The sequence below is a fragment of the Pongo pygmaeus genome, chromosome 7 (assembly GCF_028885625.2).
Source record: "Pongo pygmaeus isolate AG05252 chromosome 7, NHGRI_mPonPyg2-v2.0_pri, whole genome shotgun sequence".
NCBI lineage: Eukaryota > Metazoa > Chordata > Mammalia > Primates > Hominidae > Pongo > Pongo pygmaeus.
The window spans coordinates 8,055,239-8,073,540 of NC_072380.2; the positions used below are offsets into that span (position 1 = coordinate 8,055,239).

The 18,302-nt window shown below is 49.0% G+C and overlaps 1 protein-coding gene across 1 annotated transcript; it reads left to right on the forward strand.

Annotated features, from left to right (window-relative positions):
* The first annotated feature begins 316 nt into the window (after positions 1–316).
* On the forward strand, positions 317–3,473 carry LOC134740084 (ubiquitin carboxyl-terminal hydrolase 17-like protein 22). Its single transcript, XM_063669443.1, has one exon. It carries the CDS (start codon positions 1,365–1,367, stop codon positions 2,952–2,954), a length of 1,590 nt encoding a protein of 529 aa, XP_063525513.1. The 5' UTR covers positions 317–1,364; the 3' UTR covers positions 2,955–3,473.
* The last annotated feature ends 14,829 nt before the right edge of the window (positions 3,474–18,302 follow it).

Here is an 18,302-nt window from a genome sequence, read left to right on the forward strand (position 1 = left end):
TCCTGAACAATTGATGCGAGAATCCGTGAGACACACGGCTTATTTGGGCCTTTTGCCACTGAAACAAGGGCCAGTATTAACAACGTTATACAATCCTCTGATTCACTCCCTGCTTTTCAATCTCTGCGATGCTTTCTTCTTGAGACAGGGCCTCACTCCCGTCACCCGGGCTTTTCTACGGTATAATTTTCCTTGTTTGCTTTTGTCAAATTGAGAACTTTTTATTTCATCTCTATCAAATGTTGATCCATTATCACATACGTATGAAAATATTACCACCCATACTGTGAGATATGTTGCTTTTATTTTCATCATTTCTTTCATAAACCAAAGGTTTTAGTTGGGATACCTTCTGATATCTCAAGACTTTTGTTTCATGTTTTCTTAAACTGCCGTCGGACGTCTGAAACCGCTGACTGTAGCATGTCATGACTATTTCTCTTTTCTGGTAAACCTCAATTTGGGGAATGTCATCAATTAGTCTCTCGGTGATTGCGTGATTTCACGAAAGTCTTTCACATTCTGCTGTGTGCACTGAGTATCTCTTCAAACTTCAGTGCATGTTTCTACCACTTGATGCTTTATTATATGGGAATCTAACTTTCACAAGAGCATTTCAGGCAAAGACTTGTCTTGTTCCCCACTGGCAGGCAATTTCACTCGGATACACAATCAATAGGCTGAGCATGGAACGGTTATCGCTGGAAGGTCTGTTTGATTCCACGGATCTCTCCTTTCTTATTGAGGAAAAAAAAATACGCTGTGCTAATTACTGTACTTCATTGACTATTCTCCAGTCAGAAAGCGCACTTCCGACTTCTTGTCCTTCAATCGCTGAAGGGATGATGGTATCTGCCAAAAGCACACACTTGAAAGTACATTCCAGCACAAACACACACACACACACACACACACACAGACAAACACGGACACACACACACAAGCGCGCACACACACACGGCTTCATAGGTAAAGATTTCTTCCCTGACATTGTTTTACCTAAAATAAGGCAAGTGTGTGGCCACTGTCCCAACCCGGTTACACTCGTATTCTACGTGCCTATCAGCCTGAGGAGTAATTGGATTCAGGTGTTCTGGAAAGCATGATGTGGGCTGTGTCTGTTGAATTCCCAGCAACGCAAGGGGACACACCCTGTGACTCCTTCCTTAATTGAGTGCTGATATTTGATTGGTTTATCGCGCACCTGATGGGTGGGTGGGGTGTTCGCGGTTGGTGGGGGTGAGGTATATAAGGGCTGATGCGGCCAGACAGCTCCTCATTTGAACACCCTCTCGGAAGAGATAGCGTCTTTCTGCAACCCGCGGTCCCAGCAGAAAAACCTTGTGATCCTTGTTCCAGGCGACATGGAGGACGACTCACTCTGCTTGGGAGGGGAGTGGCAGTTGAACCGCTTTTCAAAACTCACATGTTCTGGGCCAGGTGCAGCTTTTGCTGAAATCCAGCGGACTTCTCTCCCTGAGAAGTCACCACTCTCATCTGAGACCCGTGTCGACCTCTGTGATGATTTGGCTCCTGTGGCAAGACAGCTTGCTCCCAGGGAGCAGCTTCCTCTGAGTAGCAGGAGACCTGCTGCGGTGGGGGCTGGGCTCCAGAATATGGGAAATACCTGCTACGTGAATGCTTCCCTGCAGTGCCTGACATACACACCGCCCCTTGCCAACTACATGCTGTCCCGGGAGCACTCTCAAACTTGTCATGGTCACAAGGGCTGCATGCTCTGTACTATGCAAGCTCACATCACACGGGCCCTCCACCGTCCTGGCCATGTCATCCAGCCCTCACGGGCATTGGCTGCTGGCTTCCATAGAGGCAAGCAGGAAGACGCCCATGAATTTCTGATGTTCACTGTGGATGCCATGAAAAAGGCATGCCTTCCCGGGCACAAGCTGGTAGATCATCACTCTAAGGACACCACCCTCATGCACCAAATATTTGGAGGGTACTGGAGATCTCAAATCAAGTGTCTCCACTGCCAGGGCATTTCAGACACCTTTGACCCTTACCTGGACATCGCCCTGGATATCCAGGCAGCTCAGAGTGTGAAGCAAGCTTTGGAACAGTTGGTGAAGCCCGAAGAACTCAATGGAGAGAATGCCTATCATTGTGGTCTTTGTCTCCAGAAGGCGCCGGCCTCCAAGACGTTAACTTTGCACACTTCTGCCAAGGTCCTCATCCTTGTATTGAAGAGATTCTCCCATGTCACAGGCAACAAACTTGCCAAGAGTGTGCAATATCCTGAGTGCCTTGACATGCAGCCATACGTGTCTCAGCAGAACGCAGGACCTCTTGTCTATGTCCTCTATGCTGTGCTGGTCCACGCCGGGTGGAGCTGTCACAACGGACATTACTTCTCTTATGTCAAAGCTCAAGAAGGCCAGTGGTATAAAATGGATGATGCCGAGGTCACTGCCTCTGGCATCACTTCTGTCCTGAGTCAACAGGCCTATGTCCTCTTTTACATCCAGAAGAGTGAATGGGAAAGACACAGTGAGAGTGTGTCAAGAGGCAGGGAAGCAAGAGCCCTTGGCGCTGAAGACACAGACAGGCGAGCAACGCAAGGAGAGCTCAAGAGAGACCCCTGCCTCCAGGTACCCGAGTTGGACGAGCACTTGGTGGAAACGGCCACTCAGGAAAGCACCTTAGACCACTGGAAATTCCTCCAAGAGCAAAACAAAACCAAGCCTGACTTCAACGTCAGAAAAGTCGAAGGTACCCTGCCTCCCAACGTACTTGTGATTCATCAATCGAAATACAAGTGTGGGATGAAAAACCACCATCCTGAACAGCAAAGCTCCCTGCTAAACCTCTCCTCAACGAACCCGACAGATCACGAGTCCATGAACACTGGCACACTCGCTTCTCTGCAAGGGAGGACCAGGAGATCCAAAGGGAAGAACAAACACAGCAAGAGGGCTCTGCTTCTGTGCCAGTGAGCTCAGTGGATGTGCCGACCCACACATAGGGGTGCGCAAACACACACACACACACACCCCCACAAGCACGCACGCAAACACACACACACCCACACAAACACGAACACTGCCAATCCTAAGTAAAGTAATGAGGAGCCCAAGTTTCTGTCTGTACAACACGGACAACGCAGACAACCTCTGGAGGGACTGTCTGTGTGTTTGTGTTCACGGTAGATGACATTCAGTGTGTATTTCTGAATATGACCTGTTGACGTGTAGGTTTGCGTGTGAGGTTATTGCAGGGGACTGGGTTGACTATTTTCTCCCGGGGTGTGTTTCACTCGTCAGTTGTTGGTCGGCATGAGAAGGTGAAATTTTGTTAATGTGGGACATCCGTGGATCCTTCTCGCCACCTTGAGTCGTGGAAACTGGAATGCATTTGGAAGATAGGAACGGTGCTCTTCTTTCTTACCCTGACTCGCCGTTTTTACACTGGTTTTTGAATGGACCTCAGGCGCCCTAGGACTTGTGCACTTGGTGGAACCCACAGAACGCCGGAAACAGACAGACCGACTTGCCTGTTTCACGGTGTCCAATTCCAATGAGTTGAAACGGAAAATTTTCCCACTGGCATGTAAGTCATTTGGAAGTAAGTCGTATTGGTAGTCAAGGAAATCACACACAGGAGTGTGTGTCTTCAACGAAACTAAATTCAGAAAGCCCTGAAATCAATCTCATTTGGTGTGTTTACAGACGGCATCTGGGGAGATTCCGGGTCATTCGTCCAGCTGCGAAAGGTGCATCTCTGAAGCCCAGTCCCTGTCCTGCAATCAGACTTATTTATCCGACGTGGTGTTTCAGTGGAAATGATTGTGGGAAATGACCACTTCCTTTTCTGTATTTGCTGATTAGGTTTCATGGTCCCTGTCTCGTTAGGTGCAGTGATCAGAATTGACCAACCCCTGAGGAAGGTTGTCCAGTGCACAACCCAGGGCTCGGTAGAACCGCAGAATCTTGGGTGCAACCCTGCTCAAGCACCCAAATGTGCACACGAACAGGGTTTCTGTGTGACGTGTGTGAAAACTACAGTGTGATGCGAATGACTCGCAGACTGTTTATCCATTGGGCTCCCCTCAAAATCAGTTATGAGCATGAAAGGACACCGATGCCCAGGTCCCGGCTCCAGGAATAAGACCCTCCAGGGTCTAGTGTGAAGCCACGGCATCAGGATTGCTCAGGCTTCTGGGGATCATTCTCCTGAGAATGGTGGCTCCTTTCTCCCTGTGGAGCATCTTTCAAAACAGTGCTCCTTTCTTCCCCCAGGACACTCGACATCACGCGCAGGAAGCCTTCTGATTGAGCACACCTGGCCCATGAAAAGACAAGGGAAAGAAACGGGGCCGAAGGTCACAGTCCTCTCATTCCACCATCCTTCTTTAAATCATCCTAATTTCATGGGCCCTGAGGCCAGGGCTGTTTCTTTACACCTCGAGGCCTTGGCGCCGGGACTCAATTCTGCCCTGTTGCTTACTGTCTGAGACATTTTGGGAAAATCCCTAGAGCCAGGATCTCCATTCCTGGTAAGCCAGAGAGCCTGAAGACACACCCAAATTCTGACCCTCTTAGCTCAGGGAACATGTCCACCTTCGTCAGCATTAAAATTTTTGCACCAGATGTGCTAACTGCAATTCCACCATACAATGCCTAACTGGAAATGGAGGCAACATCTCAGATCCTGAACAATTGATGCGAGAATCCGTGAGACACACGGCTTATTTGGGCCTTTTGCCACTGAAACAAGGGCCAGTATTAACAACGTTATACAATCCTCTGATTCACTCCCTGCTTTTCAATCTCTGCGATGCTTTCTTCTTGAGACAGGGCCTCACTCCCGTCACCCGGGCTTTTCTACGGTATAATTTTCCTTGTTTGCTTTTGTCAAATTGGGAACTTTTTATTTCATCTCTATCAAATGTTGAACCATTATCACATACGTATGAAAATATTACCACCCATACTGTGAGATATGTTGCTTTTATTTTCATCATTTCTTTCATAAACCAAAGGTTTTAGTTGGGATACCTTCTGATATCTCAAGACTTTTGTTTCATGTTTTCTTAAACTGCCGTCGGACGTCTGAAACCGCTGACTGTAGCATGTCATGACTATTTCTCTTTTCTGGTAAACCTCAATTTGGGGAATGTCATCAATTAGTCTCTCGGTGATTGCGTGATTTCACGAAAGTCTTTCACATTCTACTTTGTGCACTGAGTATCTCTTCAAACTTCAGTGCATGTTTCTACCACTTGATGCTTTATTATATGGGAATCTAACTTTCACAAGAGCATTTCAGGCAAAGACTTGTCTTGTTCCCCACTGGCAGGCAATTTCACTCGGATACACAATCAATAGGCTGAGCATGGAAAGGTTACCGCTGGAAGGTCTGTTTGATTCCACGGATCTCTCCTTTCTTATTGAGGAAAAAAAAATACGCTGTGCTAATTACTGTACTTCATTGACTATTCTCCAGTCAGAAAGCGCACTTCCGACTTCTTGTCCTTCAATCGCTGAAGGGATGATGGTATCTGCCAAAAGCACACACTTGAAAGTACATCCCAGCACAAACACACACACACACACACACACACACACACAAACACGGACACACACACACAAGCGCGCACACACACACGGCTTCATAGGTAAAGATTTCTTCCCTGACATTGTTTTACCTAAAATAAGGCAAGTGTGTGGCCACTGTCCCAACCCGGTTACACTCGTATTCTACGTGCCTATCAGCCTGAGGAGTAATTGGATTCAGGTGTTCTGGAAAGCATGATGTGGGCTGTGTCTGTTGAATTCCCAGCAACGCAAGGGGACACACCCTGTGACTCCTTCCTTAATTGAGTGCTGATATTTGATTGGTTTATCGCGCACCTGATGGGTGGGTGGGGTGTTCGCGGTTGGTGGGGGTGAGGTATATAAGGGCTGATGCGGCCAGACAGCTCCTCATTTGAACACCCTCTCGGAAGAGATAGCGTCTTTCTGCAACCCGCGGTCCCAGCAGAAAAACCTTGTGATCCTTGTTCCAGGCGACATGGAGGACGACTCACTCTGCTTGGGAGGGGAGTGGCAGTTGAACCGCTTTTCAAAACTCACATGTTCTGGGCCAGGTGCAGCTTTTGCTGAAATCCAGCGGACTTCTCTCCCTGAGAAGTCACCACTCTCATCTGAGACCCGTGTCGACCTCGGTGATGATTTGGCTCCTGTGGAAAGACAGCTTGCTCCCAGGGAGCAGCTTCCTCTGAGTAGCAGGAGACCTGCTGCGGTGGGGGCTGGGCTCCAGAATATGGGAAATACCTGCTACGTGAATGCTTCCCTGCAGTGCCTGACATACACACCGCCCCTTGCCAACTACATGCTGTCCCGGGAGCACTCTCAAACTTGTCATGGTCACAAGGGCTGCATGCTCTGTACTATGCAAGCTCACATCACACGGGCCCTCCACCGTCCTGGCCATGTCATCCAGCCCTCACGGGCATTGGCTGCTGGCTTCCATAGAGGCAAGCAGGAAGACGCCCATGAATTTCTGATGTTCACTGTGGATGCCATGAAAAAGGCATGCCTTCCCGGGCACAAGCTGGTAGATCATCACTCTAAGGACACCACCCTCATGCACCAAATATTTGGAGGGTACTGGAGATCTCAAATCAAGTGTCTCCACTGCCAGGGCATTTCAGACACCTTTGACCCTTACCTGGACATCGCCCTGGATATCCAGGCAGCTCAGAGTGTGAAGCAAGCTTTGGAACAGTTGGTGAAGCCCGAAGAACTCAATGGAGAGAATGCCTATCATTGTGGTCTTTGTCTCCAGAAGGCGCCGGCCTCCAAGACGTTAACTTTGCACACTTCTGCCAAGGTCCTCATCCTTGTATTGAAGAGATTCTCCCATGTCACAGGCAACAAACTTGCCAAGAGTGTGCAATATCCTGAGTGCCTTGACATGCAGCCATACGTGTCTCAGCAGAACGCAGGACCTCTTGTCTATGTCCTCTATGCTGTGCTGGTCCACGCCGGGTGGAGCTGTCACAACGGACATTACTTCTCTTATGTCAAAGCTCAAGAAGGCCAGTGGTATAAAATGGATGATGCCGAGGTCACTGCCTCTGGCATCACTTCTGTCCTGAGTCAACAGGCCTATGTCCTCTTTTACATCCAGAAGAGTGAATGGGAAAGACACAGTGAGAGTGTGTCAAGAGGCAGGGAAGCAAGAGCCCTTGGCGCTGAAGACACAGACAGGCGAGCAACGCAAGGAGAGCTCAAGAGAGACCCCTGCCTCCAGGTACCCGAGTTGGACGAGCACTTGGTGGAAACGGCCACTCAGGAAAGCACCTTAGACCACTGGAAATTCCTCCAAGAGCAAAACAAAACCAAGCCTGACTTCAACGTCAGAAAAGTCGAAGGTACCCTGCCTCCCAACGTACTTGTGATTCATCAATCGAAATACAAGTGTGGGATGAAAAACCACCATCCTGAACAGCAAAGCTCCCTGCTAAACCTCTCCTCAACGAACCCGACAGATCACGAGTCCATGAACACTGGCACACTCGCTTCTCTGCAAGGGAGGACCAGGAGATCCAAAGGGAAGAACAAACACAGCAAGAGGGCTCTGCTTCTGTGCCAGTGAGCTCAGTGGATGTGCCGACCCACACATAGGGGTGCGCAAACACACACACACACACACCCCCACAAGCACGCACGCAAACACACACACACCCACACAAACACGAACACTGCCAATCCTAAGTAAAGTAATGAGGAGCCCAAGTTTCTGTCTGTACAACACGGACAACGCAGACAACCTCTGGAGGGACTGTCTGTGTGTTTGTGTTCACGGTAGATGACATTCAGTGTGTATTTCTGAATATGACCTGTTGACGTGTAGGTTTGCGTGTGAGGTTATTGCAGGGGACTGGGTTGACTATTTTCTCCCGGGGTGTGTTTCACTCGTCAGTTGTTGGTCGGCATGAGAAGGTGAAATTTTGTTAATGTGGGACATCCGTGGATCCTTCTCGCCACCTTGAGTCGTGGAAACTGGAATGCATTTGGAAGATAGGAACGGTGCTCTTCTTTCTTACCCTGACTCGCCGTTTTTACACTGGTTTTTGAATGGACCTCAGGCGCCCTAGGACTTGTGCACTTGGTGGAACCCACAGAACGCCGGAAACAGACAGACCGACTTGCCTGTTTCACGGTGTCCAATTCCAATGAGTTGAAACGGAAAATTTTCCCACTGGCATGTAAGTCATTTGGAAGTAAGTCGTATTGGTAGTCAAGGAAATCACACACAGGAGTGTGTGTCTTCAACGAAACTAAATTCAGAAAGCCCTGAAATCAATCTCATTTGGTGTGTTTACAGACGGCATCTGGGGAGATTCCGGGTCATTCGTCCAGCTGCGAAAGGTGCATCTCTGAAGCCCAGTCCCTGTCCTGCAATCAGACTTATTTATCCGACGTGGTGTTTCAGTGGAAATGATTGTGGGAAATGACCACTTCCTTTTCTGTATTTGCTGATTAGGTTTCATGGTCCCTGTCTCGTTAGGTGCAGTGATCAGAATTGACCAACCCCTGAGGAAGGTTGTCCAGTGCACAACCCAGGGCTCGGTAGAACCGCAGAATCTTGGGTGCAACCCTGCTCAAGCACCCAAATGTGCACACGAACAGGGTTTCTGTGTGACGTGTGTGAAAACTACAGTGTGATGCGAATGACTCGCAGACTGTTTATCCATTGGGCTCCCCTCAAAATCAGTTATGAGCATGAAAGGACACCGATGCCCAGGTCCCGGCTCCAGGAATAAGACCCTCCAGGGTCTAGTGTGAAGCCACGGCATCAGGATTGCTCAGGCTTCTGGGGATCATTCTCCTGAGAATGGTGGCTCCTTTCTCCCTGTGGAGCATCTTTCAAAACAGTGCTCCTTTCTTCCCCCAGGACACTCGACATCACGCGCAGGAAGCCTTCTGATTGAGCACACCTGGCCCATGAAAAGACAAGGGAAAGAAACGGGGCCGAAGGTCACAGTCCTCTCATTCCACCATCCTTCTTTAAATCATCCTAATTTCATGGGCCCTGAGGCCAGGGCTGTTTCTTTACACCTCGAGGCCTTGGCGCCGGGACTCAATTCTGCCCTGTTGCTTACTGTCTGAGACATTTTGGGAAAATCCCTAGAGCCAGGATCTCCATTCCTGGTAAGCCAGAGAGCCTGAAGACACACCCAAATTCTGACCCTCTTAGCTCAGGGAACATGTCCACCTTCGTCAGCATTAAAATTTTTGCACCAGATGTGCTAACTGCAATTCCACCATACAATGCCTAACTGGAAATGGAGGCAACATCTCAGATCCTGAACAATTGATGCGAGAATCCGTGAGACACACGGCTTATTTGGGCCTTTTGCCACTGAAACAAGGGCCAGTATTAACAACGTTATACAATCCTCTGATTCACTCCCTGCTTTTCAATCTCTGCGATGCTTTCTTCTTGAGACAGGGCCTCACTCCCGTCACCCGGGCTTTTCTACGGTATAATTTTCCTTGTTTGCTTTTGTCAAATTGGGAACTTTTTATTTCATCTCTATCAAATGTTGAACCATTATCACATACGTATGAAAATATTACCACCCATACTGTGAGATATGTTGCTTTTATTTTCATCATTTCTTTCATAAACCAAAGGTTTTAGTTGGGATACCTTCTGATATCTCAAGACTTTTGTTTCATGTTTTCTTAAACTGCCGTCGGACGTCTGAAACCGCTGACTGTAGCATGTCATGACTATTTCTCTTTTCTGGTAAACCTCAATTTGGGGAATGTCATCAATTAGTCTCTCGGTGATTGCGTGATTTCACGAAAGTCTTTCACATTCTACTTTGTGCACTGAGTATCTCTTCAAACTTCAGTGCATGTTTCTACCACTTGATGCTTTATTATATGGGAATCTAACTTTCACAAGAGCATTTCAGGCAAAGACTTGTCTTGTTCCCCACTGGCAGGCAATTTCACTCGGATACACAATCAATAGGCTGAGCATGGAAAGGTTACCGCTGGAAGGTCTGTTTGATTCCACGGATCTCTCCTTTCTTATTGAGGAAAAAAAAATACGCTGTGCTAATTACTGTACTTCATTGACTATTCTCCAGTCAGAAAGCGCACTTCCGACTTCTTGTCCTTCAATCGCTGAAGGGATGATGGTATCTGCCAAAAGCACACACTTGAAAGTACATCCCAGCACAAACACACACACACACACACACACACACACACAAACACGGACACACACACACAAGCGCGCACACACACACGGCTTCATAGGTAAAGATTTCTTCCCTGACATTGTTTTACCTAAAATAAGGCAAGTGTGTGGCCACTGTCCCAACCCGGTTACACTCGTATTCTACGTGCCTATCAGCCTGAGGAGTAATTGGATTCAGGTGTTCTGGAAAGCATGATGTGGGCTGTGTCTGTTGAATTCCCAGCAACGCAAGGGGACACACCCTGTGACTCCTTCCTTAATTGAGTGCTGATATTTGATTGGTTTATCGCGCACCTGATGGGTGGGTGGGGTGTTCGCGGTTGGTGGGGGTGAGGTATATAAGGGCTGATGCGGCCAGACAGCTCCTCATTTGAACACCCTCTCGGAAGAGATAGCGTCTTTCTGCAACCCGCGGTCCCAGCAGAAAAACCTTGTGATCCTTGTTCCAGGCGACATGGAGGACGACTCACTCTGCTTGGGAGGGGAGTGGCAGTTGAACCGCTTTTCAAAACTCACATGTTCTGGGCCAGGTGCAGCTTTTGCTGAAATCCAGCGGACTTCTCTCCCTGAGAAGTCACCACTCTCATCTGAGACCCGTGTCGACCTCGGTGATGATTTGGCTCCTGTGGAAAGACAGCTTGCTCCCAGGGAGCAGCTTCCTCTGAGTAGCAGGAGACCTGCTGCGGTGGGGGCTGGGCTCCAGAATATGGGAAATACCTGCTACGTGAATGCTTCCCTGCAGTGCCTGACATACACACCGCCCCTTGCCAACTACATGCTGTCCCGGGAGCACTCTCAAACTTGTCATGGTCACAAGGGCTGCATGCTCTGTACTATGCAAGCTCACATCACACGGGCCCTCCACCGTCCTGGCCATGTCATCCAGCCCTCACGGGCATTGGCTGCTGGCTTCCATAGAGGCAAGCAGGAAGACGCCCATGAATTTCTGATGTTCACTGTGGATGCCATGAAAAAGGCATGCCTTCCCGGGCACAAGCTGGTAGATCATCACTCTAAGGACACCACCCTCATGCACCAAATATTTGGAGGGTACTGGAGATCTCAAATCAAGTGTCTCCACTGCCAGGGCATTTCAGACACCTTTGACCCTTACCTGGACATCGCCCTGGATATCCAGGCAGCTCAGAGTGTGAAGCAAGCTTTGGAACAGTTGGTGAAGCCCGAAGAACTCAATGGAGAGAATGCCTATCATTGTGGTCTTTGTCTCCAGAAGGCGCCGGCCTCCAAGACGTTAACTTTGCACACTTCTGCCAAGGTCCTCATCCTTGTATTGAAGAGATTCTCCCATGTCACAGGCAACAAACTTGCCAAGAGTGTGCAATATCCTGAGTGCCTTGACATGCAGCCATACGTGTCTCAGCAGAACGCAGGACCTCTTGTCTATGTCCTCTATGCTGTGCTGGTCCACGCCGGGTGGAGCTGTCACAACGGACATTACTTCTCTTATGTCAAAGCTCAAGAAGGCCAGTGGTATAAAATGGATGATGCCGAGGTCACTGCCTCTGGCATCACTTCTGTCCTGAGTCAACAGGCCTATGTCCTCTTTTACATCCAGAAGAGTGAATGGGAAAGACACAGTGAGAGTGTGTCAAGAGGCAGGGAAGCAAGAGCCCTTGGCGCTGAAGACACAGACAGGCGAGCAACGCAAGGAGAGCTCAAGAGAGACCCCTGCCTCCAGGTACCCGAGTTGGACGAGCACTTGGTGGAAACGGCCACTCAGGAAAGCACCTTAGACCACTGGAAATTCCTCCAAGAGCAAAACAAAACCAAGCCTGACTTCAACGTCAGAAAAGTCGAAGGTACCCTGCCTCCCAACGTACTTGTGATTCATCAATCGAAATACAAGTGTGGGATGAAAAACCACCATCCTGAACAGCAAAGCTCCCTGCTAAACCTCTCCTCAACGAACCCGACAGATCACGAGTCCATGAACACTGGCACACTCGCTTCTCTGCAAGGGAGGACCAGGAGATCCAAAGGGAAGAACAAACACAGCAAGAGGGCTCTGCTTCTGTGCCAGTGAGCTCAGTGGATGTGCCGACCCACACATAGGGGTGCGCAAACACACACACACACACACCCCCACAAGCACGCACGCAAACACACACACACCCACACAAACACGAACACTGCCAATCCTAAGTAAAGTAATGAGGAGCCCAAGTTTCTGTCTGTACAACACGGACAACGCAGACAACCTCTGGAGGGACTGTCTGTGTGTTTGTGTTCACGGTAGATGACATTCAGTGTGTATTTCTGAATATGACCTGTTGACGTGTAGGTTTGCGTGTGAGGTTATTGCAGGGGACTGGGTTGACTATTTTCTCCCGGGGTGTGTTTCACTCGTCAGTTGTTGGTCGGCATGAGAAGGTGAAATTTTGTTAATGTGGGACATCCGTGGATCCTTCTCGCCACCTTGAGTCGTGGAAACTGGAATGCATTTGGAAGATAGGAACGGTGCTCTTCTTTCTTACCCTGACTCGCCGTTTTTACACTGGTTTTTGAATGGACCTCAGGCGCCCTAGGACTTGTGCACTTGGTGGAACCCACAGAACGCCGGAAACAGACAGACCGACTTGCCTGTTTCACGGTGTCCAATTCCAATGAGTTGAAACGGAAAATTTTCCCACTGGCATGTAAGTCATTTGGAAGTAAGTCGTATTGGTAGTCAAGGAAATCACACACAGGAGTGTGTGTCTTCAACGAAACTAAATTCAGAAAGCCCTGAAATCAATCTCATTTGGTGTGTTTACAGACGGCATCTGGGGAGATTCCGGGTCATTCGTCCAGCTGCGAAAGGTGCATCTCTGAAGCCCAGTCCCTGTCCTGCAATCAGACTTATTTATCCGACGTGGTGTTTCAGTGGAAATGATTGTGGGAAATGACCACTTCCTTTTCTGTATTTGCTGATTAGGTTTCATGGTCCCTGTCTCGTTAGGTGCAGTGATCAGAATTGACCAACCCCTGAGGAAGGTTGTCCAGTGCACAACCCAGGGCTCGGTAGAACCGCAGAATCTTGGGTGCAACCCTGCTCAAGCACCCAAATGTGCACACGAACAGGGTTTCTGTGTGACGTGTGTGAAAACTACAGTGTGATGCGAATGACTCGCAGACTGTTTATCCATTGGGCTCCCCTCAAAATCAGTTATGAGCATGAAAGGACACCGATGCCCAGGTCCCGGCTCCAGGAATAAGACCCTCCAGGGTCTAGTGTGAAGCCACGGCATCAGGATTGCTCAGGCTTCTGGGGATCATTCTCCTGAGAATGGTGGCTCCTTTCTCCCTGTGGAGCATCTTTCAAAACAGTGCTCCTTTCTTCCCCCAGGACACTCGACATCACGCGCAGGAAGCCTTCTGATTGAGCACACCTGGCCCATGAAAAGACAAGGGAAAGAAACGGGGCCGAAGGTCACAGTCCTCTCATTCCACCATCCTTCTTTAAATCATCCTAATTTCATGGGCCCTGAGGCCAGGGCTGTTTCTTTACACCTCGAGGCCTTGGCGCCGGGACTCAATTCTGCCCTGTTGCTTACTGTCTGAGACATTTTGGGAAAATCCCTAGAGCCAGGATCTCCATTCCTGGTAAGCCAGAGAGCCTGAAGACACACCCAAATTCTGACCCTCTTAGCTCAGGGAACATGTCCACCTTCGTCAGCATTAAAATTTTTGCACCAGATGTGCTAACTGCAATTCCACCATACAATGCCTAACTGGAAATGGAGGCAACATCTCAGATCCTGAACAATTGATGCGAGAATCCGTGAGACACACGGCTTATTTGGGCCTTTTGCCACTGAAACAAGGGCCAGTATTAACAACGTTATACAATCCTCTGATTCACTCCCTGCTTTTCAATCTCTGCGATGCTTTCTTCTTGAGACAGGGCCTCACTCCCGTCACCCGGGCTTTTCTACGGTATAATTTTCCTTGTTTGCTTTTGTCAAATTGGGAACTTTTTATTTCATCTCTATCAAATGTTGAACCATTATCACATACGTATGAAAATATTACCACCCATACTGTGAGATATGTTGCTTTTATTTTCATCATTTCTTTCATAAACCAAAGGTTTTAGTTGGGATACCTTCTGATATCTCAAGACTTTTGTTTCATGTTTTCTTAAACTGCCGTCGGACGTCTGAAACCGCTGACTGTAGCATGTCATGACTATTTCTCTTTTCTGGTAAACCTCAATTTGGGGAATGTCATCAATTAGTCTCTCGGTGATTGCGTGATTTCACGAAAGTCTTTCACATTCTACTTTGTGCACTGAGTATCTCTTCAAACTTCAGTGCATGTTTCTACCACTTGATGCTTTATTATATGGGAATCTAACTTTCACAAGAGCATTTCAGGCAAAGACTTGTCTTGTTCCCCACTGGCAGGCAATTTCACTCGGATACACAATCAATAGGCTGAGCATGGAAAGGTTACCGCTGGAAGGTCTGTTTGATTCCACGGATCTCTCCTTTCTTATTGAGGAAAAAAAAATACGCTGTGCTAATTACTGTACTTCATTGACTATTCTCCAGTCAGAAAGCGCACTTCCGACTTCTTGTCCTTCAATCACTGAAGGGATGATGGTATCTGCCAAAAGCACACACTTGAAAGTACATCCCAGCACAAACACACACACACACACACACACACACACACACAAACACGGACACACACACACAAGCGCGCACACACACACGGCTTCATAGGTAAAGATTTCTTCCCTGACATTGTTTTACCTAAAATAAGGCAAGTGTGTGGCCACTGTCCCAACCCGGTTACACTCGTATTCTACGTGCCTATCAGCCTGAGGAGTAATTGGATTCAGGTGTTCTGGAAAGCATGATGTGGGCTGTGTCTGTTGAATTCCCAGCAACGCAAGGGGACACACCCTGTGACTCCTTCCTTAATTGAGTGCTGATATTTGATTGGTTTATCGCGCACCTGATGGGTGGGTGGGGTGTTCGCGGTTGGTGGGGGTGAGGTATATAAGGGCTGATGCGGCCAGACAGCTCCTCATTTGAACACCCTCTCGGAAGAGATAGCGTCTTTCTGCAACCCGCGGTCCCAGCAGAAAAACCTTGTGATCCTTGTTCCAGGCGACATGGAGGACGACTCACTCTGCTTGGGAGGGGAGTGGCAGTTGAACCGCTTTTCAAAACTCACATGTTCTGGGCCAGGTGCAGCTTTTGCTGAAATCCAGCGGACTTCTCTCCCTGAGAAGTCACCACTCTCATCTGAGACCCGTGTCGACCTCGGTGATGATTTGGCTCCTGTGGAAAGACAGCTTGCTCCCAGGGAGCAGCTTCCTCTGAGTAGCAGGAGACCTGCTGCGGTGGGGGCTGGGCTCCAGAATATGGGAAATACCTGCTACGTGAATGCTTCCCTGCAGTGCCTGACATACACACCGCCCCTTGCCAACTACATGCTGTCCCGGGAGCACTCTCAAACTTGTCATGGTCACAAGGGCTGCATGCTCTGTACTATGCAAGCTCACATCACACGGGCCCTCCACCGTCCTGGCCATGTCATCCAGCCCTCACGGGCATTGGCTGCTGGCTTCCATAGAGGCAAGCAGGAAGACGCCCATGAATTTCTGATGTTCACTGTGGATGCCATGAAAAAGGCATGCCTTCCCGGGCACAAGCTGGTAGATCATCACTCTAAGGACACCACCCTCATGCACCAAATATTTGGAGGGTACTGGAGATCTCAAATCAAGTGTCTCCACTGCCAGGGCATTTCAGACACCTTTGACCCTTACCTGGACATCGCCCTGGATATCCAGGCAGCTCAGAGTGTGAAGCAAGCTTTGGAACAGTTGGTGAAGCCCGAAGAACTCAATGGAGAGAATGCCTATCATTGTGGTCTTTGTCTCCAGAAGGCGCCGGCCTCCAAGACATTAACTTTGCACACTTCTGCCAAGGTCCTCATCCTTGTATTGAAGAGATTCTCCCATGTCACAGGCAACAAACTTGCCAAGAGTGTGCAATATCCTGAGTGCCTTGACATGCAGCCATACGTGTCTCAGCAGAACGCAGGACCTCTTGTCTATGTCCTCTATGCTGTGCTGGTCCACGCCGGGTGGAGCTGTCACAACGGACATTACTTCTCTTATGTCAAAGCTCAAGAAGGCCAGTGGTATAAAATGGATGATGCCGAGGTCACTGCCTCTGGCATCACTTCTGTCCTGAGTCAACAGGCCTATGTCCTCTTTTACATCCAGAAGAGTGAATGGGAAAGACACAGTGAGAGTGTGTCAAGAGGCAGGGAAGCAAGAGCCCTTGGCGCTGAAGACACAGACAGGCGAGCAACGCAAGGAGAGCTCAAGAGAGACCCCTGCCTCCAGGTACCCGAGTTGGACGAGCACTTGGTGGAAACGGCCACTCAGGAAAGCACCTTAGACCACTGGAAATTCCTCCAAGAGCAAAACAAAACCAAGCCTGACTTCAACGTCAGAAAAGTCGAAGGTACCCTGCCTCCCAACGTACTTGTGATTCATCAATCGAAATACAAGTGTGGGATGAAAAACCACCATCCTGAACAGCAAAGCTCCCTGCTAAACCTCTCCTCAACGAACCCGACAGATCACGAGTCCATGAACACTGGCACACTCGCTTCTCTGCAAGGGAGGACCAGGAGATCCAAAGGGAAGAACAAACACAGCAAGAGGGCTCTGCTTCTGTGCCAGTGAGCTCAGTGGATGTGCCGACCCACACATAGGGGTGCGCAAACACACACACACACACACCCCCACAAGCACGCACGCAAACACACACACACCCACACAAACACGAACACTGCCAATCCTAAGTAAAGTAATGAGGAGCCCAAGTTTCTGTCTGTACAACACGGACAACGCAGACAACCTCTGGAGGGACTGTCTGTGTGTTTGTGTTCACGGTAGATGACATTCAGTGTGTATTTCTGAATATGACCTGTTGACGTGTAGGTTTGCGTGTGAGGTTATTGCAGGGGACTGGGTTGACTATTTTCTCCCGGGGTGTGTTTCACTCGTCAGTTGTTGGTCGGCATGAGAAGGTGAAATTTTGTTAATGTGGGACATCCGTGGATCCTTCTCGCCACCTTGAGTCGTGGAAACTGGAATGCATTTGGAAGATAGGAACGGTGCTCTTCTTTCTTACCCTGACTCGCCGTTTTTACACTGGTTTTTGAATGGACCTCAGGCGCCCTAGGACTTGTGCACTTGGTGGAACCCACAGAACGCCGGAAACAGACAGACCGACTTGCCTGTTTCACGGTGTCCAATTCCAATGAGTTGAAACGGAAAATTTTCCCACTGGCATGTAAGTCATTTGGAAGTAAGTCGTATTGGTAGTCAAGGAAATCACACACAGGAGTGTGTGTCTTCAACGAAACTAAATTCAGAAAGCCCTGAAATCAATCTCATTTGGTGTGTTTACAGACGGCATCTGGGGAGATTCCGGGTCATTCGTCCAGCTGCGAAAGGTGCATCTCTGAAGCCCAGTCCCTGTCCTGCAATCAGACTTATTTATCCGACGTGGTGTTTCAGTGGAAATGATTGTGGGAAATGACCACTTCCTTTTCTGTATTTGCTGATTAGGTTTCATGGTCCCTGTCTCGTTAGGTGCAGTGATCAGAATTGACCAACCCCTGAGGAAGGTTGTCCAGTGCACAACCCAGGGCTCGGTAGAACCGCAGAATCTTGGGTGCAACCCTGCTCAAGCACCCAAATGTGCACACGAACAGGGTTTCTGTGTGACGTGTGTGAAAACTACAGTGTGATGCGAATGACTCGCAGACTGTTTATCCATTGGGCTCCCCTCAAAATCAGTTATGAGCATGAAAGGACACCGATGCCCAGGTCCCGGCTCCAGGAATAAGACCCTCCAGGGTCTAGTGTGAAGCCACGGCATCAGGATTGCTCAGGCTTCTGGGGATCATTCTCCTGAGAATGGTGGCTCCTTTCTCCCTGTGGAGCATCTTTCAAAACAGTGCTCCTTTCTTCCCCCAGGACACTCGACATCACGCGCAGGAAGCCTTCTGATTGAGCACACCTG